Source organism: Heterocephalus glaber, unplaced genomic scaffold (genome assembly GCF_053883595.1).
Source record: "Heterocephalus glaber isolate CG9 unplaced genomic scaffold, H.glaber_assembly_v1.0 deba00001760, whole genome shotgun sequence".
In the NCBI taxonomy this organism is placed as follows: Eukaryota; Metazoa; Chordata; class Mammalia; order Rodentia; family Bathyergidae; genus Heterocephalus; species Heterocephalus glaber.
The window spans coordinates 3411767-3437396 of record NW_028258457.1 but is presented as its reverse complement, the minus strand read 5'-3'; the positions used below and the strand labels follow the sequence as shown (position 1 = coordinate 3437396).

The 25630-nt window shown below is 54.6% G+C and overlaps 2 protein-coding genes and 2 pseudogenes across 4 annotated transcripts; 3 read left to right on the top strand and 1 right to left on the bottom strand.

The window, feature by feature from the left end:
• The first annotated feature begins 5449 nt into the window (after positions 1-5449).
• Positions 5450-6215, top strand: LOC110345910 (mismatch repair endonuclease PMS2-like; annotated as a pseudogene).
• Positions 6216-6281: 66 nt separating this feature from the next.
• Positions 6282-7135, top strand: LOC110345911 (mismatch repair endonuclease PMS2 pseudogene; annotated as a pseudogene).
• A 3807-nt stretch (positions 7136-10942) lies between these two features.
• On the bottom strand, positions 10943-14316 carry Kiss1r (KISS1 receptor). Of its 2 annotated transcripts, none has more exons than XM_004865994.3 (5): positions 13909-14316; positions 13205-13329; positions 12809-12944; positions 12164-12396; positions 10943-12051 (listed from the first exon to the last, which is right to left on the bottom strand). In XM_004865994.3, exons 1-5 carry the CDS (start codon positions 14150-14152, stop codon positions 11593-11595), a joined length of 1197 nt encoding a protein of 398 aa, XP_004866051.1. In that variant the 5' UTR covers positions 14153-14316; the 3' UTR covers positions 10943-11592. The 2 variants fall into 2 exon arrangements, with proteins under 2 accessions (XP_004866051.1, XP_021100815.1); XM_021245156.2 differs by having other exon boundaries at positions 11168-12051; positions 12892-12944; positions 13909-14282.
• Positions 14317-16562: 2246 nt separating this feature from the next.
• R3hdm4 (R3H domain containing 4) lies at positions 16563-25011 on the top strand. Of its 2 annotated transcripts, XM_004865995.4 has the most exons (8): positions 16563-16700; positions 20904-21058; positions 21291-21415; positions 21700-21823; positions 22052-22137; positions 22668-22753; positions 22833-22888; positions 23991-25011. In XM_004865995.4, the coding sequence occupies exons 1-8, from the start codon at positions 16627-16629 to the stop codon at positions 24092-24094; spliced, it is 810 nt and encodes a 269-aa protein (XP_004866052.1). In that variant the 5' UTR covers positions 16563-16626; the 3' UTR covers positions 24095-25011. The 2 variants fall into 2 exon arrangements, with proteins under 2 accessions (XP_004866052.1, XP_012921439.1); XM_013065985.3 differs by lacking the exon at positions 22668-22753.
• Positions 25012-25630: the final 619 nt, after the last annotated feature.

Genomic DNA, 25630 nt, shown 5'->3' with positions numbered 1-25630 from the left:
CGGCGCTCACCGCCCCGCAGACAAATCACTGGGTGACGAATCGCTCTCAGATGCAAATACCTCGCGGGTGATTCAGCGTCGTGGGCCCGAAACACGGGAGGGGCCTCGCGAGGCCCCCTCCTCTTTCCCCAGACGCCACCCACCCAGCCCCCCTACCGATCTCCCGCGCTCCGGCGGACGACGCGCAACGGAGCCTAAGGGAGGCTGGAGGGGGGGAAAGAGCGGACGGAAATTTTCAGGTCGCGGCCCCTTTAAATGATAATAAATAATAAAAAGAAAGGGGAACGGCGCCGCGGGATGCCCCGCCCCTGCCGTAGGGACGGTAGGCAAAGTGCGCGCCGCAACTTGGAGCGCAGAGGGCGCCAAGGGCAAGGGCGGGGCTGGGACGGTCAGAGGGGTCTACTGTCCTGGCAAGATGGGACCTGAAACCAACCTTGGCACCTTGATGTGGGTGGACTGGAAACCGACCCGGATCCTAGATCTTTTCCCGATCTTACCTGACTTAAAATGAGCTACAGGGCTTGAAGTTGCACCTCCGCCCCTTAGGCTAGGTCACCCGGAGAGAGTGATTTCACTCCTAAGCCTCTGTTTCCCAGTCTGTGAAATGGGCGTGAAGACCCGGAGAGAGCTGACTGCGATGGGGGACAGCAGGACTGAGGAAAGGCGACAGAAAGCGGTGGGAGGGAGGGAGCCAGGCCCTGCCGGTGGGGAGGGGGGGGAGAGGGCGCGGCTGAGGGCGGGGCTCTGCGCGCGCAGGGCCGGTGGGGGGGGTGTCCCCCGCGGGGAATCCCACCGACCCCAGCTGTCACCACCCCTGGGAGAGCGACAGACAACCACGAATCCCTTGAATCAGAGGAGACTCCAGGATTGTCTTCCAAATAATGATGTAGCCAGGCGTGGCGGTGGCACGTCTATCATCCCAGCACTGTGGGAGGAAGGAAGATCATAGGTTAGGGTTAGGGTTAGGGCAACTTAGTGACTCGAGGAGACTCTGTCTCAAAATAAAAAGTAAAGGCAACATTAGTAGTTCAGTGGTAGAATTCTTTTGTTGTTGTTTTTTTTTCCACCAGGGATCAAACTCAGGACCTTGCATTTGGGAGGCAGGCGCGGTACCACTGAGCTCAATCCCCGGCCCGAAAGAATTCTTAAAATAAAAAATAAAAAGAGCTGGGGATGGAGCTCATCAGAGGCCCCGGGTTCCATCTGAATACAACCAATAATAATAATAACATAGGGGCCTGGGGACTTATCTCAGTGGTTCCGGTGCCTGCTCTGCAAGCACAAGGACTCAAGTTAGATCCCCGGTACCAAAAAGAAAAAAATAATTATAATATAAATAAACATTAGTTCTATGTCTATGCTACATGCTGGGTGTATGATGCTCTGAAGTTTTCTCCCCATGTGTCTCTATGCAGTGGAGACTCCTGTTATCCCCATTTCTGTCTTGCAGAATGTAGAAACAGAGGCACAGTGCAGCAAGGAGTGAGGGGTTTATGGGCTCTACAGGAAACCCAGGGACCCGAAGCCTAGATAAGGTTCTCACGAGCACAAGGGGACAAGGGCCACTCGGAGGGACCCCAGGGACGCAGCTTGAGACCCTGGCTGGAGTGTTGGGGATCATGAACAGCCTTCCCCCCAGCACACAGCAGCCCCGCCTTCTCTAGGGCCACCCCATGGCCAGCGGAGCCAGACTTCAGGGATTCTGCATGCTGCCACCAACCCAGGGCCAGAGTCCTGCCAGGAAACCCAGTCCTCGTCCCCAGGGCCCCACAGCCTAAAGGTCACAGGTGCTGGAAACCTCCACCTCTAGGCCATTAGACACCATGGCTGGCTGGTGGTGTGGCTCAGCGGGGAAGCACCTGTGTAGCCAGACCGTAGATTGGCTTCTTCCCCAGGACTGCGCGCAGGTGAGTATGCGCACAACTATCTAAGCAAACCATCCCTGCCAGACAAGGTGGCACACGCCTGTCATCCCAGCGCCTGGGAGGCTGAGGCAGGATTGCCACCAATTCAAGGCCAGCCTGGACAACATAGTGAGATGACCCTGTCTCAAAACTATGAGAGATAGGGCTGGGGATTTAGTTCCGTGGTTCCACCACCTGCCTGGAAAGCACAGGGTCCTGAGTTCAATCCCCGGTACCAGATAGATATGGATAATTTTGTAAAAACCCAAAGTGAGGCAGGAGAGCCTCCCCACACACACACAGGCAGGTTGGAAGCACTCCAGGGTGAGAGCCTGGGGGAAGCCAGGTGCCATCTTAGATCTCTAAGGTGCAGCAAGGTAGAGGTGCACAGACCAGAAGCACCCCAACTTTGGGGGAGGAGATGCGCTGCTCTGTACCTCGGTTTCCCCCATGCAAAATGGGCTGCTGTTAATTCACCACTTGTGTAGGGGCTTTGGGGATTGTTCACAGGGAAGGGAGTAGGATAAGGGCGTAAGGACCCAGTGGGGCAGGAGAGGACACTTCCGTCCCCTCCCTGTGTGACTGCCACTCTCCTGGAGGGAGGCCCTGGGCAGCTGGCTGCCTGCAGGACGGGAGGTCCTATTTTTAGCCCCGGGAATCTACACACAGACTGGCCGGCTCCATTTATCTGGGGATGCCCATGTCCGAAGCAGTATGAATTTAGATCAGCGAAGATTTTTCTGTCTCCAGCTTTCAAGCTGTGAAATGGGTACGGTGACCCCAGCCACAAAGTCGGGGCTCTTGTGGGTTTGGTACACCTCCCCTACCCCCCAAAAATCAGTCTGGTTCTCATGGATCCCTTGATTACTGAGCCCAGTCCCTCTGTCCCTCAAGAGTGGAGGCCGTGCTCTTACAAACCCAATCAGACCAGACACAATCCTCAAGGAAGCTCAGTGGCCAATGGCTGTCATCCCAGCCCTCTGGGAAGCTGAGGCAGGAGGATCCCAAGTTTCAGTCCAGCCTGCACAATTTAGCAAGACCCTGTCTCAAAAAAAAAAGAAAAGAAAAGAAAACGGCTGGGGATGGAGCTTAGTGCAAAGGTTCTGGGTTAGAGACCAGGGATTTAGCTCAGTGGTTCTGCCGCCTGCCTTGCAAGCGCAAGGTCCCAAGTTCAAACCCCGGTACCAAAAAACAAAAGGTGCTGGGTTCAATCCTAAGTGACAGGGGAGAAGATGCCCACCTTCCCAAGTCCCTAGTTCCTCCTAAAACATGTTTCTAGCTCTGGGCTCTGCATGGCTGATCCCCCTGCCTGGCCCTGGCTGGGCCTTCTGACTCCCACTGCTGAGCCCTGCTGACCTCCCTGTGTCAGGGCATCCTCTTCCATCACCCCTTGGCGTCTTTATTTTTGAAACAGCTGTGTTTCTTTGGAGCCCTCTGCCTGTTTTACAGCTGGGACCCCTGTTTTGAGGGCAGAGCTGCTGAAGAAGTTGTTATGAATATATTTGGGTGATTTCTCTCACCCTGGGCTTTGGTTGTCTGTCTACACAGAGGTCTCCAAAATAATCTTAAAAAACAAGGGCCGGGGCCAGGGATTTAGCTCAGTGGTTCTACTGCCTGTCTCACAAGCAGAAGGACCCGAGTTCAATCCCCAGTACCAAAACAAACAAACAAGGGCTGGAACAAACAAACAAACAAGGGCCGGTGGGCTGGGGATTTAGCTCAGTGGTTCCACCGTCTGTCTCACAAACAGAAGGACCCGAGTTCGATCCCCAGTACCAAAAAAAAAAAAATAGGGCCAGGGATTTAGCTCAGCGGTTCTGGCGCCTGCCTTGAAAGTGCAAGGTCCCGAGTTCAATCCCCACTACCAAAACAACAACAACAACAAAAAACAGAGCCAGGCTTGGTGGTATGCACCTGTAATCGTAGCTCTTGAGAGGCTGAGGCAGGAGTATCACTGTGAGTTTGGCACCAGCCTGGGCTACATAGTGAGTTCAACTTCAGTTGCTTTGCATTTACTTAAGCGTGTTCTATGAGCTAGCATGTGGTCTATTTTGAAGAATGACTTGTGTGCAGCTGAGAAGAATGTGTATTCTGATTTTGTGGGGTGGAACACTCTATAGACATCTAATAAGCCCATTTGTTCAAAAGTTTGGTTCAGTTCTAGTATTTCGTTGTTGATTTTCTGTCTAGTTGATCTGTCTATTTGTGACAGTGGGGTATTGAGGTCCCCTACTACTATTAATGCTTATTTGATTTTTCATGTCCATTAATATTTGTTTTATATAGTTGGGTGCACAGTTAGTTCAAGACTGTCCTAAAAGTTTATAGTGAGACCTTGTCTCAAAAAATCCAAACAATGGGGCCAAGGATTTAGCTCAGTGGTTCCGCCGCCTGCCTTGCAAGCAGAAGGACCCGATTTTGATCCCCAGTACCAAAAAAATAAAAAATAAAAATCCAAACAAGCAAAACTGGAGGGTCATGGTGGCCCACTTGGAAGCCAAACCCTCTAAGGCCACTACCCCTATCATCTACAAATTTAATTTATTGACGAAAGAGGCTCAGGGCCCACAAAAACATAATTTTAATTTCTTTTAAAGTAAGAGACCTGGGGTGTAGTTCAGGGGTAGAACACTTGCCTCATTATAAGTGAGGTCTGGTTTTGTCTCCAGCAGTATAATAAAATAAGGAAAACCCCTCTAATAGAGCAGAAAATACAAAATGATGAAACCAGTGCACACTATGTTCACTTTTTGTTTTTGTTTTTTGAGACTGGGTCTCGCTATGAATGTAGTCCAGGCTGGCTTTGAATTCTTGGCGATCCTCCTGCCTCAGCCTCCAGAGTGCCAGGATTACAGGCATGCGCCGCTATGCCTGGCCCACATTTCTGTTTTGACATCTTTTCTAGGAAGACATTTTAAATCAATATATTAAGTCAAATATTTTATGGTATAAAGAATGTAAACCGGGCGTAGCGGCGGCCATGGAGGTACATACCTGTAATCTCAGCACTAGCGAGGCTGAGGCAGGAGGATCGCTGAGAGTTCGAGGCCAACCTGGGATGCATACGTAGCGAGACCCAGTCTCAAAAAAGAAAAACAGGGGCCGCGGATTTAGCTCAGTGGTTCCGCCGCCCGCTGCGCAAGGAACCAGGTTCCATCCCCAGTACCAAAAAAAAAGAAAAAATAACAAAAGTGCGTAGGACCTGAGAAATTCATAATGAGGCTCTATGTGTCGCTCTTCACTGCGCGGACACTTCCAGCTTCTGTCTGGGTTAGGGTGCCAATGAACCGCACCCCTAGTGTACTAGGGAGAAACCGAAGTGAGGAGCCTCCGCGGGGTGCGCGCGCCATCTGCCGGGCGTTCACTGGGGTGCGACCTGTGGGTGGAGCCGCAGGCGGGTGGGCGGGGCCTGCTCTCCAGCCACCAGGTGGAGCAAGATCACATTTATTTGTTTGTTTGTTTTTGGTACTGGGGATCGAACTCAGGACCTTTCCCTTGCGAGGCAGGCGGCAGAACCACTGAGCTAAATCCCCGGCCCTGTTACTCCAGATAAAAGGCAAATTTTACTACAAGGAGAGCAGCATTGGTTGGCTATTTTAAAGATCTCCTTGCTAGGAACTTTCAATGGTGATGTGAACAAACTTACTGTCTGTCAACAGCCACTGCTGGATATTGAAGGTAACTTAGGAAAGGTGCGTGGGGCAGAAATGGAAAAGCCTCTGTGGGAAAAGCAGGCTAGTTTCTCTTCTCTGAGGACTCGAGGGGAAGGAAAGGGGGTCGTGTCCATTCCTAGGCTCTGAGAGGCCTTTCCCCTTCATCACCACACAGAGACCAAGCCTGGGGCCTGGAGACTCAGGTGCGATGGAATTCTCCAGACAGACAGGAGGGGAAGAGTCTTTTGGTGCCCTAGATCCCATCTCTGCCTGGGGCTTGCAGGCCCCCGGGAAGAAGTGACCAGTCCTGAGGAGGGCCCTGGTGACTCTGTGGACAGAGCAGGAGCAGTGAAGGACTCAGGGTACAGCAGCACCTCAGCTGGCTCCGAGGAAGGGTTCAGCACCCTAGAAGTGACCAAGCAGCAAGCTCCCTGGAAGACAGATTTCCACAGGCAAGTGTGGAGTCCTAACAGACTGGCCCCCTTCCGACATGAAATGTCACTTAGACCCAGATGTTGGATATAAATTTAGGGCTTTGCCTGTGCAGACTGATCTCTCATCCTCAGACACCAAGTGTTTTAAAAAGGAAGAAATTCCTATGCGGGCATGGTGGCACACACCTGTAATCCCAGGACTCAGGACGCTGAGGCAGGAGAATCACGAGTTCGAGGCCAGCCTGGACTACATAGCGAGACCCTGTCTCCAAAAAAACCTAAATAAATAAAGAAAGGAAGAAATTCCTTCAATTGCTGACATTCCTCAAAGGTTGGTTAAGACTCAGAACATGTCAGCGACTCAGGTTGATGTAGCTGTTAAAATTTGTAAGAAATAGTGCCCCTTACCTTTTCTATGAGTTCTTTAGCTAAACGAATAAATCAGTTACATCACCAAAAACAACAGAATGAAGGTGAATAGAATTATAGGAAATTTAGGGCAAAGATTTGCCCTGGAAAAAACCAAGCAGCAGAAGCTGACCTAAGGAAAGAGATCAGTAAAACGATATTTGCAGAAATGGAGGTCCTTGGTCAGTTTAATTTGGGGTTCATAGTAACCAAGCTCAACTGCAGTCAGTGAAGCTGTCCTGATAGAGAATTTGGAAATAATCAGAAAGAATGGCTTTGATTTTGACATTGATGAAAGTGCTCTCGTGACCAAAAGGGCTAAATTGATTTCCTTGCCAACTAGTAAAAACTGGACCTTTGGAAGCCAAGATGCAGATGAATGGATCTTCATGCTAAGTGACAGCCCTGGGGTTACGGGGTCACAGGCCGGCCCTCCTGACTCAGGCAGACAGTGGCCTCCAGAGCCCGCCAGAAGTCTGTGATGACCGGAACTGCCTTAAGACGAGATAAAGAAGATTACTGTCCACAGGGGCGAGATGAGATGGACCTCCCCTGGAACTTCCCCCACGGAAGACCGACCACAAGGCGCATTGGCAATCTGGAAGTCGTTTCTCAGAACTGACACTTCTCACTTCCTAGAATTAGAAATTTTATTGCAGACTTTTCTGTTTTTGAAAGACAGGGTCTGAAGTAACCTTTTGTTTTGTTTTGTTTTGTTTTTCTGTTTCAAAATTAACTTGCTACTTTTTTTTTTTTTTGGTACCAGAGATGGAACTCGGGACCTTGCACTTGCAAGGCAGGTGCCGGAACCACTGAGCTAAATCCCTGGCTCAAACCTGCTACTTTTAAAAAAATGTACCTGATCAATTTAAAAATGATCTTAAGGCCAGGGATATAGTTCATTGATGTCACCGCCTGCCTCACAAGGGCAAGGAAGGTCCTGAGTTTGATTCCCGGTACCACACACACACACAAAAAATCTTAAACTGGATGCAGTGGCTTGTGCCTGTTGGAAGACTGAGGCAGGAGGATCAGTTGAGCCCATGAATTTCAGACCAGCTGGGAAAACATAGTGAGACTCCCACCTCAAAAAAAGAAAAGAGGCCAAGGATTTAGCTCAGTGGTTCTGCTGCCTGCTTCGAAAGTGTAAGGTCCCGAGTTCAATCCCCCATACCAATTAAAAAAAAGAAAAGAAAAGAAAGAAAAGATCTTAAGAATTTTTTCAGACCATATGAAGCATTTCTTGGAACAGTTCTTGTTCTGTATTTGAATGTGTGTGTGTGTGTGTGTGTGTGCATGTGTGTGTCTGTGTGTGTGTACAGGTAAGAACATTTTAAAAATAAGAGCACTTTGGAAATTACCCAGGCCTCTCCTCTGGATGGAAGTATTTTATTCTGCAACTTTCAGTTCTCAATGATAAATTCATATTGGTTTAATTTCCTAAATGTGAAAATTATGGTCCTTTTGGGTTAGTCCTTATCAACCCTGATGCATACTAAATTTTAGAAAGGAATAATAAAATAATCTAAGAGGGAGGGCCAGGGATTTAGCTCAGTGGTTCCGCCACCTGCCTCGCAAGTGCAAGGTCCTGAGTTCGATCTCCGGTACCAAAAACAAACAAACAAAAAAAACAAAAAATCTAAGAGGGTTTCTTGGCTCAGCTGGAGGAAGTGGTTGGTCGGGGCTGTGGTCAGTATTGTTAAGTGTTCCCCTGGAAGCTAGGGTAGTGAGTACTGTTCTAATCAGGAGAGAAGATTCTGGCTTTTCTGTAACTTCACGCTGTAATTGGGTTTCCTTGGGGTGTGAACTGTAGGACTCTGCTCTCATTTGAACTGTGGGAAAAATGGAAGTAAAAAGCACCCTAGGGGACTCCAAGCGGTGGCTGGGTACAGGGACCATAAGTGCAGGCAACCCCACTGGCCACCCCAGCCCCTGTGCGGGGAGCGCGGGCTTCCCAAGGGTGGAAGTCCTCAGCTGTCAGCTAACAGTAAAGTGACAGCTGCTGTCATTCATGGCGTCAAGCTCTGTGCTGATGTGAGGGCAGCGGCTGCAGGACGCCATTTAATATCCACAAGAACCCTGCAAACTGGGAACTGTGGAGGGCGTGATAATGGTTCTCCAAAGGTGGCTGTGTCCTAATGCCCAGAACGTGTGAATATGTCACTTTATATGGCAAAAGGGACTCCACAGATGTGACTGAGCTATGGGCCTTAGGGTGGGGAGATTGACCTCTACTGTCTGGTGGGCCCACTCTCGTCATGGAAGTTCATCAAAGTGGAGAAGCGTCTGGCCTCTAAAGCTGAAGAGCAAGGAGACGGTTCTCCCCCAAGCCTCCAGAAGGAACCAGCACTGTTAAGATTCATGGAATTGTAAGATCATAAATGTGTGTTGCTTCAAGCCAAAAATAAAAAATAAAAATACCACAAAAAACAAAAACATAAAACAAACCAAAACAAGACCATTCCAGGTTGACTTGGGGGAAACTGAAGCCTGCAAAACCTTTTTTTTCTTCCCACTGTTTTTTTTCCGCTGTACTTGAGATTGAATCCAGGGCCTTCACACTGAGCTACATCCGTGGCTGTTAATCTTTTTGTTGTTGTTTTTGTTTTTTCAGACAGGGTCTCACTATGTGGTTCAGGCTGGCCTGAAAACTCACTGTGTAACCCAGGCTGGCCTTGAACTCTCGGTGCTCCTCCTGCCTCTGCTTCCATTTCTGATGGATCAATGTTCAGGGTCCCCCTTTAACTGTGTTTCTTTTCTTTTTTTTTTTTGTTTTTGGTGCCAGGGATCGAACTCAGGTCCTTGCACTTGTGCAGCAGGTGGCAAAACCACTGAGCTAAATCCCTGGCAACTGTATTTCATTTTTAAAATTTGTTTTTCTCAAAAAATCCTGCCAGTCCCTCTGCACAAATAACCACACACTTGGTTAGTTATCCCACAAACAAGTATCCAGTCCCACTGTGCTGTGGATCTCGGGCACACAGTGGGGAGCTCAACAGCTCCATCCCCATGGGGACACATAAGGCAGTCAGACCTGTGGTGTGGTGACACTGAGCAGGCCCGGGGTGTGCACCCCACACAACCTGGAGAGGCCCTGGAGGGCTTCCCGGAGGCAGAGGCAGCTGGGCCAAGACTCCACAAATAAGTGAGCTGCAGCTGGCCTGGCACAGAGGGAAGAGCACATGCAAAGGCCTGGAGACAAGCAGGTCCTGGGGGCATTTAAGTTTGGGGGGCTGGGGAGAGGACAGAGAGGTGGGCAGGAGGGGTGAGCAGAAGGGAGAACTCTAGGCTTTTGTGCAGCGTAGTCTAGGGGTCCTTTTTTTTTTTTTTGGTTTGGGGATCAAACTTGGGACCTTGCAGTTTCAAAGCAGGCGGCGGAACCACTGAGCTAAATCCCTGGCCTGGGGTCCACTTTTTTATAGGTACAGAACCTAGAGTCATCTCACAGAGCTACATCCCAAGCCCTTTTTATTTTGGGACAGGCTCTTGCTAAATCACGAAGTTGCCCAGCGTGGATTAAAACTTGTGATCCCCCTGCCTCAGCCTCCCAGAGTGCTGGCGTCACAGGCGTGTGCCACTGTTCCAGGTGACAGGACAAGCAAGTTCAGTGTCAGGACCACCGAAGTTTCAACCTCTGGAGGTCTCACAGAACGGCTTGTGATATCAGAGGTGGGCAGTTGTCCCTGAGGGTGGCTGACCCTGAGGCATGCAGGGTGAGGGTGGGGAAGGGTGCTTATCCCCCCACGCCATGTTGGTGGCCCGGCAGCTTCACCTACCCAGGGCAGTCCCACTGGGTCAGACATGTGACAGCTCCCACCAATACAAGGTGGTAGAAATGGCCCCAGGACTTCTGATTTCCGGCTTTGCATTCCTTACATCTTCCATCCCCTCTCCATTTTTTTTCAAGACAGTCTCTCTATGTAGCCTAGGCTGGCCTCAAACTCACAGCGATCCTCCTGCCCCAGCTTCCTGAGTGTTGGGATGACAGGTGTGTGCCACCATGCCTGGCTTTCCATTTCCTTTTGGAAACTTCTGCCATGAATAAGATGATTTGTCCAAGACAGGCATGCTGGGGGAGGCCCAGGCAGTGTGCCAGGACCAGTGCTGCCTCGAGCTTCCTGGGCCAGACTTCAGGGACCCAGGTCCATGTCCCTCACCCACAGGCCCCCGGGGCACAACAAACCAGTACTGTGGTTGTTTGCTTGCTTGTTTGTTTTGCTTTTGGTACCAGGGATGGAACTTGGGACCTTGGGCTTGTGAGGCAGGTGGCAGGCAAAACCACTGAGCTAAATCCCCTGCTTGTGGTTTTGTTTTATTTTCTCGTGGTGCTGGGAATAGAACCCAGCACCTCCTGCATGCTAAGCACCTGCTGTGGCACTGAGCTGCACCCCAGCCCCTACAATTCCATTTTGGGGTGATTTGTTAGGGAGCAATTAATCCCTTGTGTGGGCAGCTCTGTGCACCATGGTCCGGATTATTGTTGTTGTTATTGTTATTATTTTTTATTTGAAGTAGTGGGGATTGAACCCAGGACCTCTGTGCTGAGTGACACCCAATCTTTTATTCTTTAAAAACAGAATCTTGGGCCGGGGGTTTAGTTCAGTGGTTCTGGTGCCTGCCTTGCAAGCACAAGGTGCCGAGTTTGATCCTCGGTACCAAAAAAAAAAAATTAAAAACAGAATCTTGCTAAGTTGCCCAGGGTGGGCCAGAACTTGAAATCTTCCTGTCTCAGCCTCCCAGAGTGCTGGGATGACAGATGTGCACCACTCCCCAAGACAGGACTGATTTATTTAAGGACATTCACTGTTTCCCCAGACCAGACCAGATGCTCCCCTGGTAGCAACAGGAACGCCCTGGGTCACTGTTCTATGATGTGCATTGTCCCTCACATTTTAATATCTCTAAAAGTGCTTGGATCTTAACAATGGTACAGTCAACCACAGACAACTTGTGAAAACATCTGATCCTTTCTGGAAAGATCCAGCTTGTCCGACTGTTAGCACATCTGCTTCAGGAATCTCAGAAATGATCATTACAATGCCAACAGCAAACATCGTGACAAACTGGTGTCAGGTGCAAAACATAGACACGACATTTTCACTGATTATTCGGGACAAGAATAAAAATATGAATAACGGATAATAACCAAGACACAACTGGCCGCAGGGGCGCAGGTGGCTTCCTAGAATGTGCTCAGAGAGGGGCGGTGACTTCCCCCAGGACGCACAACCTGCGCGCGCCCAGCTCCCCGTTCCCGGGCCTTGGAGACCTGGCAAGGGCTGGGTGGGCGCACAGGCGGTGCAACTCGGCCAGGGGGGTGCCGGGGTCTGAGGGTGCAGATCCACGGGGCCGACGCTGGTGTTTTGGGGCACAGGGGCACACGCGGCGGAAGGCCTGGCGAAAGTGGGAGCCCAAGAAGGCGTAGAGCAGCGGGTTCAGCGCGGAGTTGCTGTAGGACATGCAGTGCGCCCAGGTCTTGAGTGCATACGCCGTGTAGCTGCGCGGGTGCCACGCGCCGGCGGGGCCTAGGGCCTGCAGCACCAGGAACAGCTGGATGGGGCCCCAGCAGGCGGCGAAGAGCAGGACCACGGCCGCCACCAGCCGAGACACCTTGGCACGCACGGCGCTGGCTCGCTGGGCCAGCAGCCGACCCTGGGTATGGAGGAGCGGGTTAGAGGGAAGGGCGGAGTCGGCCCCTCCTGTAGCGGGCCACCCCCCAACACCCCACGCTTCCAACTTCTGCGGCGCCCTGCCAGCTGCAAACCTGGAAGGTGCAGTCGGTGGGCGAAGGGCGCACGGCGGCGCGGCCGAGGTGGCGCAGCATGGCCCCGTAGCAGGCACAGGTGGCGACGAGCGGCAGCAGGTACAGCGCGAGCAGGTTGTAGAGGGCAAAGGCACGCTCCAGGGCGAGGCTGGGGAAGGCCTCGCTGCAGTAGGTCCGCGGCCCCGGGGAGAGGCGGTGCAGGGCGAGCACCGGGGCAGAAACGGCGGCCGAGCCTGGGCCGGGCCAGCGTCAGGATGAAGACGTAGCGTCAGGACAGCGCACAGCGCGCCTAGGCTTTCCACGGCTGCGTTCACTGCGCGCCCGCTAAGCGCCACGCGCCTCTCTATCCCCCACACTGAGGATGGAACCCAGAGTCTTTGCATTGAGCTACATTTCCACCCCGTTTATTGTTTTTTATTTTGAAACAGGGTCTCCCTAAGTTGTCCAGATTGGGTTCCAACTTGAGATCCTCCTGCCTCACCTTCCCAGAGTCCTAGGATGACAGGGCTCCCACGCTTCCCTCTTTGGTCCCTGGGTGATCCTCCGTAGGGAAACCTCACGCACCCATTTTCCAGATGCCCGCCTGAGGCCAGGGCACGCAGGCCTGTTCCCCAGTCCTCCCGCTGCCCCCTGAGCTGCACTCACCCACCCAGATGCCCAAGCTGACGGCCAGCGCGAGGCGCGGCGTGCGGCGGTGCAGGGCGCGCAGCGGGAACACGGTCACGTACCAGCGGTCCACGCTCATGGCAGTCAGGGTGGCGCACGTGGCCTGCACAGAGACCTGGAAAGGCGGGGAGCCGGCGTGTGCTGTGTCCGTGTGCCCCCAGCAGTCGCACAACTCAGGAACACACAGCCACGTCGGGGGAGGGAATGTGGTCTCTGCTTACGGGCACCTCCGGCTACCGACCCACCACCGCCGCGCGCGTATCTCCATGGAAACTCAGACCCCGCCCCGTCCAGACCCCGCCCCCACCTCCTCCCATGCTCACACCCAGCCCCCAGCTGCCTTCCTCCTTGGATCCGTGAGCCCAGGGCGCGCACCTGCTGAATGTAGTTGACAAACTTGCACATGAAGTCGCCCAGCACCCAGGCGGGCAGCGGGTACAGCAGGGCCGTGAAGGGGACGCAACACACCAGGAAGATCACGTCGGTGGCCGCCAGGTTAGCTGCAAGTGTGGAGGGGGAGGTGGATGTGGGTCCAGCCTCCCTGGCCCAGGCTCGACCCAGTGAGTGACCCCACACCCACAGCCAGAGAAGCGGGGGCATCCTCCACTCAACAGCACGGAATTCCTGCGCATTCTGATAGAACTGCCCTCCGCTTCAGGGGTGCCAGGGCGGAACCCTGGGCTCCTGCACTCTGAACAAGCGCTCACCACCGAACTGCACCCCCAGCCCATGGAGCACTCTGCTCGACCCTGAGCCTCAGTTTCCTCCTTCCCAAACTGAGGACAGCCATCCCCAGCCCTTTTTAAAGTTTTTATTCTGAGACAAGGTTTCCCTAAGTTGCCAAGGCTGGGCTCAAACTCGCGATCCTCTTGCCCTCGCCTTCCAGAGCACTGGGATGATAGGCGTGCGCCACCTTGCTGGGTTCTCGGCTTCTATCAAATGCGGCCGGCAGCTGAGCGCCAACGCAGGAGATTGCGCTCTAGTCTAAGGCACAGGGAGGAGACAGGGCGCCCTGCAGGAGAGAGACTTGGGTCTGGGGGAGCCCCGGTCCCCTTGCCCTCGCTGCGCCCGGCACTCACCGATATAGAAGTTGCTCACCGTCCGCATCTGCTTGTGGCGGCAGATGACAAAGATAACCAGCGAGTTCCCGGCCAACCCGACCAACATCAGCGTAGCGAAGAACAGAGGCACCAGCCAGGCGTCCAGCAGCAGCGGCGCGGGCCCCGGGCCATCCGAGCCGTTGGCGCCGCAGCCCGGGCAGCCCGACGCGTTGGCGAGCGCCGACCAGGACGCGTTGAGCCCCGGCGTGGCCGCGGCACGCATGACCTCGCCGCTCTCCTCCTCCTCCTGCACGCTGCCTGCCAGTATTGAGTCCCGGGACGGCCGAGGGGACCGCGGGGGATGCGCGCGCCCCGTACCGGCCAGGGTACTGGGCGGCGCGGCTGGGCTCGGGGGCTCCTCTGACCGAGCGGAACGTCCCGCGTTTATACTGCGTGCCCCGCCTTTCCCCGCCTTCGGGCGGCTGCGCTGCTCGCACGCCCCCCTTCTGCCCCCGTGTGCACCGCCACGGGGAGGCCGCAGGCGGGGAGAAGAGGCTGAAGAGAGGGACTGGGCCGCGCGACCCGGCCTTCATGGAAAGCGCTCGGGAGGGTCCGGACCGTTTGTCCCAGGACCCGGGGAGCGGTGGACGGTTCTGGGTGGGTGAGGGACAGCCCAGATCTAGCTTTTTATTTTTTTGGTGGTGCCGGGACGGAAGTTGGGGTGTCGTGGAGGCTAGGCGAAGCTCCCCACTGAGCTCCACTCCCCCCAGCCCTTTTTATTTTATTTTGAGAGAAGGTCTCCCTACGTTGTCCAGGCTGGCCTCAAACTTTGGATCCTCCTGCCTCAGCCTTTCCAGTAGCTTTGATTGCACGTGTGCACCGCCGAACCCAGCTCAAATCTGGCTGGTTTCTGCCTGAACGTGGAAATCGGCGCCCTGTGGAGAGTCTGGCTGAGATCTACAGAGCACATGGGTGATTCTCAGCCCTGGCTGCAGAACCAGATGGAAGGTGATTCAGAGAGGGGCAACCTCAACCCCACAATCCAGCACCTGGAAGTATAGCCCAGAGAGTCACCCTGAAGAGACCTGCCGGAGTCTGTCCTTGACTACAAAGTATTCAGGCCACTGTGGATACTATGCGGCAGAGAAAAAGAGGCTGTCACTCAATAAGAAAAACTAAAAGAAGCAGGGCATAGTGGCACAGGCCTGGGGGAGGTTGGAGCTCAGCTGGGCTACATAAGGACACCCTGACTCAAAATGAAAATAAAAAAGCTGGGTGTGGTGGTACACATGTGTAATTCCAGCACTTGAGAGGTGGAGGCAGGCAGATCGCTGTGAGTTCGAGCCCAGCCTAGGCTACACAGTGAGTTCAAGGCCAGCCTGAATTACATAGCGAGACCCTGTCTCAAAAAACCAAAAAGGGGGGGGGGGCTGGGGCTGGAGCTCAGTGTGAAGGCCCTGGTTTCAGTCCCCAATAGTGTAAATATATGCATACATAAATATATAATAAGAAATTAGAAAAGCAAGAGGCCAGCATTGTGCTCTGGAATTAAGCCCTGGCCTTTTTCGTGTACATTTACTGAGCTCTCCTGACCCGGCTCTGGGAACCAAACATCCCCACCAGCACTTCCTATCCCTGCCGCAAGGGGGCGCTCTCTCCCCCATTTCTGTCATTATTGATTTCTTTCTCTTCACATTTATCTACAGAAGTCTCACAGTCTTGTGCTCTCCTGAGTCTGTTACCAGCTTCTCTTCTTCCCCTCTCCTTGCTCTTTATTTGCTAAACCACTGTTTGTTGTTTTGTTTTGGTTTTTGTCCTGCACTATCTCCACCAGGCAAAATCTGGCAAGTTGTTTAACTCATCTCTTCTGATTCACGCACTTCTTGTGGGCTGAGGGGGATTTAAGATTCTACAGCAAGCCTGGCATGGTGGCACACGCCTGTCATCATAGGACTCTGAAGGCCGCGAGTTCGAGGCCAGCCTGAACTACATACCAAGTCCCTGTCTCAAAACCCTAAAACCAACCAACAAACAATACCAAACTCAGGGCACCAGCTCACCCGGGGTTCTCTTTCCCCGGTTCTTTGCACAGCCTGTTCCTCTGCTGACTCCCTTCCCGCCCTATCGGGCAGCCCCTTCCAGAGGAGATGAGCCTGACTGCCCAGGTACCCGCGCCCCCCACTGGGGGAGGGACCTCCCTTGAGTCACTGCTGAGTGTCTCACGCATATTTGTTGAATGAATAATAAATGGAGAAGGGCGGAAAGGGGGTGGGGTAATGGTATCCTGGATGTTTATTTAATTATTTGGCACCGGGGATCTAACTTGGGGCCTTGTGCTTGCGAGGCAGGCGGCGGAACCACTGAGCTAAATCCCCGGCCCTATTTATTTTTGAGACAGGGTTTTGCTACATAGTTCAGGCTGGCCTTAAACTCACTATGTAGCTCAAACTCGCACCGAGCCTCCTGCCTCAGCCTCCCTCCCGAGTGCTGGGATGTCAGGCGTGAGCCACCCCGCCTGGCATGTCCTGGTTTCCGGGACCAGGAAACTGAGCTGAGCTCTGGGTGCTCTTTACCCCTGGGTGCGGGAAAGCTGCCCCGCCGCGTGGGTGTGGAGGTCGCCCCGCCCGGACCTCGCTGCCCCGGGCCCCGCAGTCTCGGGATCCGGGCCCCAGCTGTCCCCGCCCCGCGCAGGCTCCGCCCCCTCCGTCACTTCCTGCCGGCGCTGCTGGCCCGCGGGCGCGGAGCCGCGGCCCAGCCATGGTCGCGCTGGAGAACTCGGAGGGCGGCGCGGAGGAGGCAGCGGGGGGCACCCCGGGCGCGCGGCGGAGGCTGTGAGCGCGGCGGGAGGGCGGGCGCGGGGAGCGCGTCCCTCCTTCTCCCTCCGCCCGGGCCCGGACCCCCGTCTCCCTCCTTCCCGGGCTCGGGCGCCCCTCTTCCTTCCCTCTTCGACCCTCTCTGTCCTCTCCCCTCCCTGGTCCCCTTCCTCCTCCCTGCGCCCCCCAGACTTGGGGGCATTTTCCTGGCTCTCGGGAACCCCCCGGAAATGCCCCACAGCGATTTACTTCTCCGTCTCTGAGACCATCTGTGCCTGCTGAGTCTGCGCCTGTCTGTACCTGGGAGCGGTGGGCAGCCCCCAATCTGCCCCTGCCTTGGCTTTGCAGCCGCGGCTCATTTGGGCCGGTCCCCTGCGCCCCACAAGTGCTGGGGCTGGCCGCTCCTGCGTCCTGGTCCGCACTCCGCTTGCCTTCTGGGTGGGATGCCAGATTTAGTGGAGAGAGGTCTTCACCCCCGCGCCACAGAGCCGCACTGTCCCGAGTGGACGGAGTTGGGGCTCAGGGGCTCTGACGGGGTTGGTGCAGCGTGGGGTCCCCACTGTGCCCGGAGATGACACGTGTGGGGGACGAGGAGTCGGCCTGGGGTCCATTTCTGCCTTCTACAGAGGGGGCTGTGGGATCAGGGGCAGTTGTTGGGTCCACTGCCTCAGTTTCCCGTCTGTAAATGAGATTTCATTAGTGGCTGCTTTCGAATAGCTGTGACCAGGGACATTTATTGTTCTTATTTTTTCCATGCTAGGAGTGGAACCCAAGGTTTTCATGCTGAGCTACATCCCCACCCCTTTTTAATTGATTGAATTGAATTTTTTGAGACAGGGTCTCACTAAATCACTAAATTACCAAGACTGGTCTTGAACTTGCAGTCCTCCTGCCTCAGCCTCCCAGAGTGCTGGGATGACAGGTGTGTGCCACCTTGTCCAGCTGGGAACATCCATTCTTAGTTGTTTTGTTTTGGCTTTTATGAGACAGGGGCTTGCTATGTAGCTTAGGCTGGCCTCGAACTCACTATGTAGCCCAGGCTGGTCTCCAGCTGTGGCAATCCTCCTGCCTCGGCTTCCGGAATGCAAAGATTACAGGTGTGCACCACCACACCCTGCTCATTCTTAGTTGTTTTTGATGACTCTGGTATGTCGTATTACTTTAGTTACTTTACTATTACTTAAATGTGGTGTCGTCATCACATTCTTTTTATTAGTTAATGTTTTATTAGTAGGTTTGTTATTACTCAAATACCAAGTCAGGGTCTTGTTAAATTACTACCCTGGCCCAGGCTTGGCTGGAACTTGAGAGATCCTCCTGCCTCAGCCTCCGGGTGTGGGAGAAGACAGGTGTTCACCCTCCGGCCCAGTTCAGATCTGTCTGAAAGGCAGGTGTAGACACTAGGTGTGGAAGTGTGGGCGGTCTCTGGTAATGGTTTCCTCCTTACTGCGCTATCCTTGGTATTCCCAGCAGCTGGCTCCCTCCTCTGCCTCGGGGTGGAGGTGGGGATTTCTGTGTCCCCGTCTCCCACACCTGCTGAGTCAAGGCCACCCTGTTTCCTGCTGGGGAAAGGGTTCCACTGTTGTCCGGGGGTAGGAGGGTGTGTTCTTTTCTTTTTTCAGGTACTGGGGATTGAACCCAGGGCCTTCACCCTGAGCTCCACCCCAGCCCTTTTAAAAAAAATTTTATCCCGTTTCCCTCCTCAAGCCCCCTCCCCTCCTGTGTACAAAAGCTTTGTTCCCATTTTTTTCTTCTATTTTCAGTTTTTTTCTTGACTCTTCTTTTCCCCAGACCTTTCTGAAATATTTTATTTTGAGACAGAGTCTAAGTCACTTAGCAAGGGTGGCCCAGGGTGGCCTTGAACTTTGGACCTTCCTGCCTCAGCCTCCCAGGGTGCGTGCCACCACACCAGGCTGGAAAGTGTTTTCTTGCCCTGGGCAGTGGCTGGCAGAGGATTCCATCTCTTAAACCCACGGGGGCAGAGACGGGCTAGACAGGACCTGTTTTCCTCACACACAGCCCCCGTGATTCAGGCCCATTCACCCCTTGTCCTATGCCCTTTCTCTGGGTGCCGGAACTCTATGGTGTCTGCATCTCCGGACCCCTGCCTGCTCCAGGCAGCTTCAGACACCCTCCCCACCTCCTGTTTTCCTGTGGTCTCCTTAAATGGTATGGAGAGCAATGTAAGCAGAAGTTTTATTATTCAGTCAACACGATAGATGGTGAGGCTGCAGGCTGTGTGGCTGGGGATCTGGTAGTGACCAGTGGAGCCAGGCCTGCCTCAGCAGTAAACAAGTCAGTGGCTCAGCTGGTTCCGGTGCCAACCGCAAAGCAGGAAGAAGAAAGACTGGAGCCGCGGGGGGGTGGGGGGGGCCGCTGCCGGGAGGCGACAATGGGACAGACACCAAATGAGCTGAGGAAGGTGCTGGGCAGAGGGTTAGGCCTTTGGCACCCTCGGGGGACGCCTGCTGGGTGTCATCTAAGGGCTGACGGAATCCAGGCGACTCTAGTTCAAGGCCGGCGCAGGTTCACGCCCGCGCATGCGTGGCAAAGGCCTGCTTCCAGGGCTGGCTGTAAAACGGGGTGCGGCCTGGGCCTCAGATGTGGATTCTTCTTATCAGCCCCATCCAGGTGCTGGGTGTAGGGTTGGAGTTCGCTGGAGCAGCAGGGCAGCCCAGAAATGCTGGCCTGGGGGCTAGTGCCCAGAGTTCCTGGAGTGCCCCGTGGATGCCACTGTGCCGGAGACTTGAATTGCAGTGCCCACCCCACAGCTCTGGGGCCCTGGGCAGTGACTTTGCAACTGGGTTTACTGACCTGTGACATCAACAGAACAGTGTTTGACTCCTCGAGGGCCAGTGTAGGTGACAGGGAATGAGCCCAACATGGAGGAAAGGCCCAGTGTAGGGAATCGCTGTGATCAGGAGCGGTGAGTGTGAGGGGTGAGCTCCCCATGGTAGGAGGAAAGCAAGCAGAGTGAGCCTTTTTTTATTTTGAGAGAGGGTCTTTCTAAGTTGCCCAGGCCAGACTTGGACTTGGGATCCTCCTGCCTCAGTCTCCCACAGTGTTCAGATCACAGGTGTGCTGTACCATATCTGGCCAAAAAATACAGAAATTTAGCGCTGGGGTCTGTTTACACATTTGCAGACTCTGCATGTTGGGCTCATATACCTGACCCTTCTGTGTATCTCACCTCAAGGGCCCTGGAATTTTTATGTTTCCTAGTCTTCTACAGGGAGACCCAGAGTGCATCTGTCTTTAATTTGTGCCTTGGACACTGAATGCTAGCAAAGTTTGGGTGGAATTTTCTGCTCTGTCTTGGAATCATGGAATTTTTTTGAGAACTGATTGGGCAGTTACTTTTATTTTTTAATTTTTTTCAATACTAGGGATTGAACCCAGGGGCTCTCTACCACTGAGCCATGTCCCAGCCCCTTTTTATTTTTTTAAATTTTGAGACAAGGTCTCTGTAAGTATCCCAGGCTGGGCTCCAACTTGGGATCCTCCTGGCTCAGTCTGCTGTGTAGCTTTGGAATGACCTGGTGTGACCCACCATGCCAGGCTTTCAGCTAGGTGGGTTTCCAAGTCTGGGGACTCCCTGCCCTGCTGTACTTTCTCCTTCCTGGGAAGTTTCCCCGTCCAAGAGCCCCTTGCAGACCCTGGGTGGCCACTATGCCCGAAGTACCTGCCTGCCTGTCCCTTGACAAGTGGCCTAGCCCTCGGTGCCCGGTGGGAGGCTGCTAATCCATGTCCACATTAGCGCCAGCTGCAGGAAGGGGCCATTAGTTTAGGATTAGCTTAGTGCTCTGAGGCTCCTGGGCATCTTTAGGGGGAATGGGGACATGAGACTGGGGGGACTGGCGTGGCCTTCAGCTTCCTGCTGCCGTGGTTGGGGTGGGGCCCATTCAGTGTCCAGGCTCTTGGTTCTCTGATGTCCCGAGGAGCTAGGGTTCGAGTCCTAACAGCAGCTGTGGGCTTCAGGCACTTGAGACTGAAGTCTAGATGGCCTGGGGCAAGGGGGCCATGGCTTTTTCTGTGTGACTCTGGGCACGAGCCTTCCTGTCCCCACCCCTGGACTCACCAGTCTGTCATCTCTTATGTCTGGTTCCTGGGTGCCGGGAGGAGGACACACAGTGAGATTTGAGGGTCCTGAGGCTCCACACGGGAGGGGGCTCCAGCTGTAGTCTGATTCCGCCCAGGACCTCCGCTTGTCTTGGCCCACAGGCCCCTTCAGGGATACCTGCCTGCCCTAGCCACCTCCCAAGTGAAGAGGTTCTCAGCTTCCAGACGGAAGCAGCACTTCATCAACCAGGCAGTGCGAAACTCAGACCTGGTCCCCAGGGCCAAGGGTCGGAAGAGCCTCCAGCGGCTGGAGAACAGTAAGCAGGGTGTGGTGGGGGGCACTCCTCAGATGATAGTGGTGTGCATGTTGGTACTGGGTCGGGGAGCAGGAAGCAGAACCAGACAGACTTCCCCCCCTAGATCAGAGCTGAGCCAGAGGCTTGTCTGGGGATTGGAGCTGGGGCTTTAAAGATGTATAGGAGTTCAACAAAGCAGGGAGAAACAGGTGGAACAGAGGAGGCTGCACAGCTTCCACCTATTTTTATCCAGCCCAGTACCTCCTGACCCTGCTGGAGACAGATGGGGGCGCGCCCAGTCTGGAGGATGGGGACCTAACACCTGCTGCGGCGCCAGGCATCTTCGCAGAGGCTTGCAGCAATGCCACCTACATGGAGGTGAGGCCATTCACTCTGGTGGCTGCACCGGGTAGGGGCATGGGTCTGATTCCAACTCATCTCTGGGAGCTCCCGCGCCCGGTTCCTGTGCTCACTGCGCTGGAGTAAAGAGCCCACAGAGGAGTGGGACCCACCTTAGGGGTCCCCAGTACCCCCTGCCTGTCTGGTGGGCAGAGGTCTCTGTGGAGTACTCCCGCGTACTTGGTAGCCTCCTACGCCCATTTGCCACTCCAAAGGGGGAAACAGAGGCCGAGACCTGCGGTCACTGTCTCCCTCTCTTCCAGGTGTGGAACGACTTCATGAACCGCTCAGGGGAGGAGCAGGAGCGGGTGCTCCGCTACCTGGAAGACAAGGTTCAGAGCAAGGCCCGTAGGAGGGGGCCTGGCCGCGGGGAGGACGGCAGGAGAGGTGGGCCTGTGGGTGGGGCCTGTGGTGGGAGGGGCCAGGGTGTAGACGCTATGATTGGTGGGTGGGTCCTGGCGCTGGTAGGGTCCTTGATGTAAATAAGGGGTGTGGCTCGGGTGGGAGGAGTCTTGGGTGGGGCCGGAGTATTGGTAAGGGTATCTTTGGGGGTGGGTGGGGCTCGGGTGGGCGGGGCCTGGCAGCCAGCCTCACAGCTGTCCTGGGTCCTTGCAGAGGACCCGGCCTACACACCTCGAGAGTGCTTCCAGCGCATCAGCCGGCGCCTGCGATCTGTGCTTAAGCGGGGCCGCATCCCCATGGTAAGTGCCCCGTCGCCCTGCCAATCAGCTTTTTTCATTGGTTTTTTTTCCCACACCACAGGCTTTCACTTGGGGCTTGAGGCCAGGTTAAAGGGAAACAGGTTATCCAGGGCAGGTTGCATAATGGGAGACAATGCCATATAGACCAGGGAAACCAATGCACAGGACCCACATCTAGGCAAGAAGCATGGGGATAATGAAAATGGGTACTGCAGCCGGGGATTTAGCTCAGATTTAGCTTAGACCTGCCTCTCAAGCGCAAGGTCCCAAGTTCGATCCCTGGTACCAAAAAAACAGAAAGTGGGTACTGCAGGGTGTGTAGGAGTTCGCTAGGCAGAAGAGACAAGCTGGGCATATTATGGACATGTCTAAATGCCTGGTACTTTTGGAAACAGGTAGCCTCATGTAGTGAGTCAGGGTGCCATTTGAACCCAGGGCTTTGGGCTCCAGAGGCCGCCCCAGGTGTGGGGGAACCTGGCCAGCCCACCGGGTTGCACAGTGGCCTGGTGCCTGGGTTGTCTCTTCTGCAGGAGACCCTGGAGACCTGGGAAGAGCGGCTGTCGAGGTTCTTTTCCGTGTCCCCTCAGGCCGTGTACACGGCTATGTTGGACAACAGGTAGTAGGCATGGAGGGGGCCCAGCAAGCTCCCCTACCGTGGGGCTTCTGCCCGCCTGCTCACTTCCTCCTCTCCACAGCTTCGAGAGGCTGCTGCTCCACGCCGTGTGCCAGTACATGGATCTCATCTCGGCAAGTAAGTGAGGGGCCTTGCATGCAGCCAGCAGCCAGGTCCTTGGGTGCAGCTCCCCAGTGGGAGACTTGGAGGCAGGTGTGAAAGCAGTCGGGTGCGGTGCACATCTGTCATCCCAGCACTCTGGGAGGCTGAGGCAGGAGAGTCTCACACTCAAGCCCTGCCTGAGCATCCTAGCAACTTAGGAATACCTTGTCTCAAGATAAAAAATAAAAACGGGGGCTGGGGGTTTAGCTCAGTGGCTCCGGCACCTGCCTCGAAAGCGCAGGGTCCCAAGTTCGATCCCCGGTACCAAAACAAAAAAGCGGGCTGAGGATGTAGCTCAGTGCTAAGGCCTTGGGTTCCATCCCCAGTACTGCAAAAAAACAACAGTAAATTAATCAGGAGTGCCCTGTGTACCCTGCTGGGTGGCACAGGATGCTGCTGGGGATGTGGACAGATACTTCTTTCCCCACATCTCTGGCTCTCGGGCTGGGGACCCCAGTTGGGGTGATGAAGACTCGGAGATGAGAAGCAGGCCTGCAGTGTCTGGATGTTCTTAGCCATAATGTCCCCCTTCCAGCACACACACCCCCTGTCCTAAGACCCTTGTCCTTGCCTCTATGAAGGGAGGGGGCCCATCTCAGGATCCTCTCAGGCCCTCACTAGCCCCAGGCGCCTCATGTGGTCCCAGCTTCCCACACCTGCCTCTGCCTCCTGCCTTGAGTGGCTGGGGAGACAGTTTCTATGGCAACCGTAGGATGGCTTCTCCCGCTCAGCGCCTACACCTGCCTTTGTTCATGCAGACTGAGCTGCAGGGGAGAGGGTTGTCTCCGCAGGGGTGGAACCTTGGCCTGGACACAGGGTGGGGAGGGATTAGTGAGTTAGGGAAGAATTGGGCTCACTGCTTTCTGGGGTGGTGCGAGGGGAGGCTGGCGGGGTGGCACCATCCAGGGCCTTGATGCTTCAAAGTCACCTCCCCAGGGCTTGGGCAGAGGTGGGGGAGACCCAGTGGAGGCTGGACACTTGGCCTAGGGCCACTTTGCCTCAGTTTCCCCGCCTGCACAAGGGGCAAATGAATGAGGCTCGAGTTTCTTTCCTCCCCTTCCCCACTGCCCGACCACAGGTGCCGACCTGGAGGGCAGGCGGCAGATGAAAGTCAGCAATCGCCACCTGGACTTCCTGCCCCCTGGGCTGTTCCTGTCAGCCTACCTAGAGCAGCACAGCTGATGGCGGCCACACAGAGCCCCTGCCACTGCCACGCCATGCCCAGACCTCTGGTGCCATCTGTTAAGACATCTTTCCTGTTTTTAGACTTTATTCTTGGAAACCAGTTTTCCTGTGGAGTGGCTCTTTCTTGTTCACTCTTCATCCCCACCCTGCCCAGCTCTTAAGACATCAATGCTGGCCACAGGGGCTGCCCAGACTATGCCAGCCCCCTAGTGCCCCACCTTGGGACTTGAATTTGGGTGGGGAGATCTCACTGGGCACTTCCATCTCTCTGCTTTGTTTAGCTTTTACTTTGGGGGTCGCTCGGTCTGTGGCTCAGGCGGATAGGAATAGGCTGAGTTTTTATCACTTTTAATCAATTGGGCAAGATTTATTGTAGATTTTTAATTTCTCTTTTGGAGGGAAAAACCAAAATAGGCCCCAGATGGCTCATTGTGGGGCTTTGTCGTGATCCTTGCTTGTCCCGTCCCACTTTTTAGCCGTGTTCGTGTGTGTTGGGGGGGGTCCTCTGGGACCCTCCCCCTTGCTCCAGGAGCATTTCCTTTTGTGTACTTATGTGTGTAACCCCACGAGTGTGCATGTGGGCCCTGCAACCTAGGACACAGCTCTGTTTTAAGGCTGGTTTGATGCTTTCTGTTATGCATGTAGCCACCTCCCCCTCCCGCCTGCTCCTTGCAGCCCCTCTTTTGCCCCCACTCTTACTTTGGGGATCCAGAACTTCCAGCCAGAAGCTTCTGTCCTCACCTCCTGTCCCCTCCTACATTCCCTCTGCCCAGCCTGGCCCTGGCCTCTTGGTCAGGGCCCCCTGCTGGTCACCATCAGGGGACTCAGATATGGAGCAGGCCCAGCCCCTTGTCCTGTGTGTGGCCCGTTGCGTGTGGGGAAGGGGGTGTTTAATAAATTCCTGGTGCTCTGGCCGTGGGCTGTGTGGTTTGTCTGGGTCAGGGCTGGGTCATCTCAGGTCCCGGGCACCGAGCGTGGTGACCTTGGTTGTGCGGTTCCCCGTGGGCGACAAGCTTCTGTGAGTGGACGAGGATTCCAAGACCCCGGCCTGTCCTCATTGGTGCTGGGGTTCAGATGCCAGCTTTGTGACCTTGATAGAGTTGAGCCACTCGTGAGGGTGTAAACAGCCTCACACCGGTCATCCGAGCCACTCAGCTGAGGCAGGACGGTCGCAGGGGTAAGGCCGGCTGAGCTACTTAGCAACTTAGGGAGACCCTGTCTCCGAATAAAGAGCTGAAAAAAATAATTAAAAACAAAACATGAAAAAAATGTCCATCACTGGTCATTTGTGAAATGCAAATTAAAACAATGCTGAGTGCCGGGGATTTAGCTCAGTAGCACAGCGCCGGCCTTGCAAGCGAGAGGTCCTGAGTTCCATCCCTGGTACAAAAAAACCAAACTGCTGATATTCTATCGCACTCCGGAAAAAATGGCTGCTATCAAGAAAGCAACCAATAGGGCCGGGGATTTAGCTCAGCGGTTCCACCGCCTGCCTTGCAAGCGCAAGGACCCGAGGACCCAAGTTCGATCCCT

Bases quoted from the DNA above. Each gene is read 5' to 3' on its own strand.
- Kiss1r (XM_004865994.3), bottom strand. From the start codon at position 14,152: ATGCGTGCCGCGGCCACGCCGGGGCTCAACGCGTCCTGGTCGGCGCTC. The intron at 12,945-13,204 runs GTGCGCGCCCTG...CCGCCTTTCCAG, and splicing joins TTGTCAACTACATTCAGCAG to GTCTCTGTGCAGGCCACGTG. The intron at 12,052-12,163 runs GTTTGCAGCTGG...CTCCATACCCAG, and splicing joins CCACCGACTGCACCTTCCAG to GGTCGGCTGCTGGCCCAGCG.
- R3hdm4 (XM_013065985.3), top strand. From the start codon at position 16,627: ATGGTCGCGCTGGAGAACTCGGAGGGCGGCGCGGAGGAGGCAGCGGGG. The intron at 16,701-20,903 runs GTGAGCGCGGCG...CTTGGCCCACAG, and splicing joins CCGGGCGCGCGGCGGAGGCT to GCCCCTTCAGGGATACCTGC. The intron at 21,824-22,051 runs GTGGGCCTGTGG...GGGTCCTTGCAG, and splicing joins CGGGGAGGACGGCAGGAGAG to AGGACCCGGCCTACACACCT.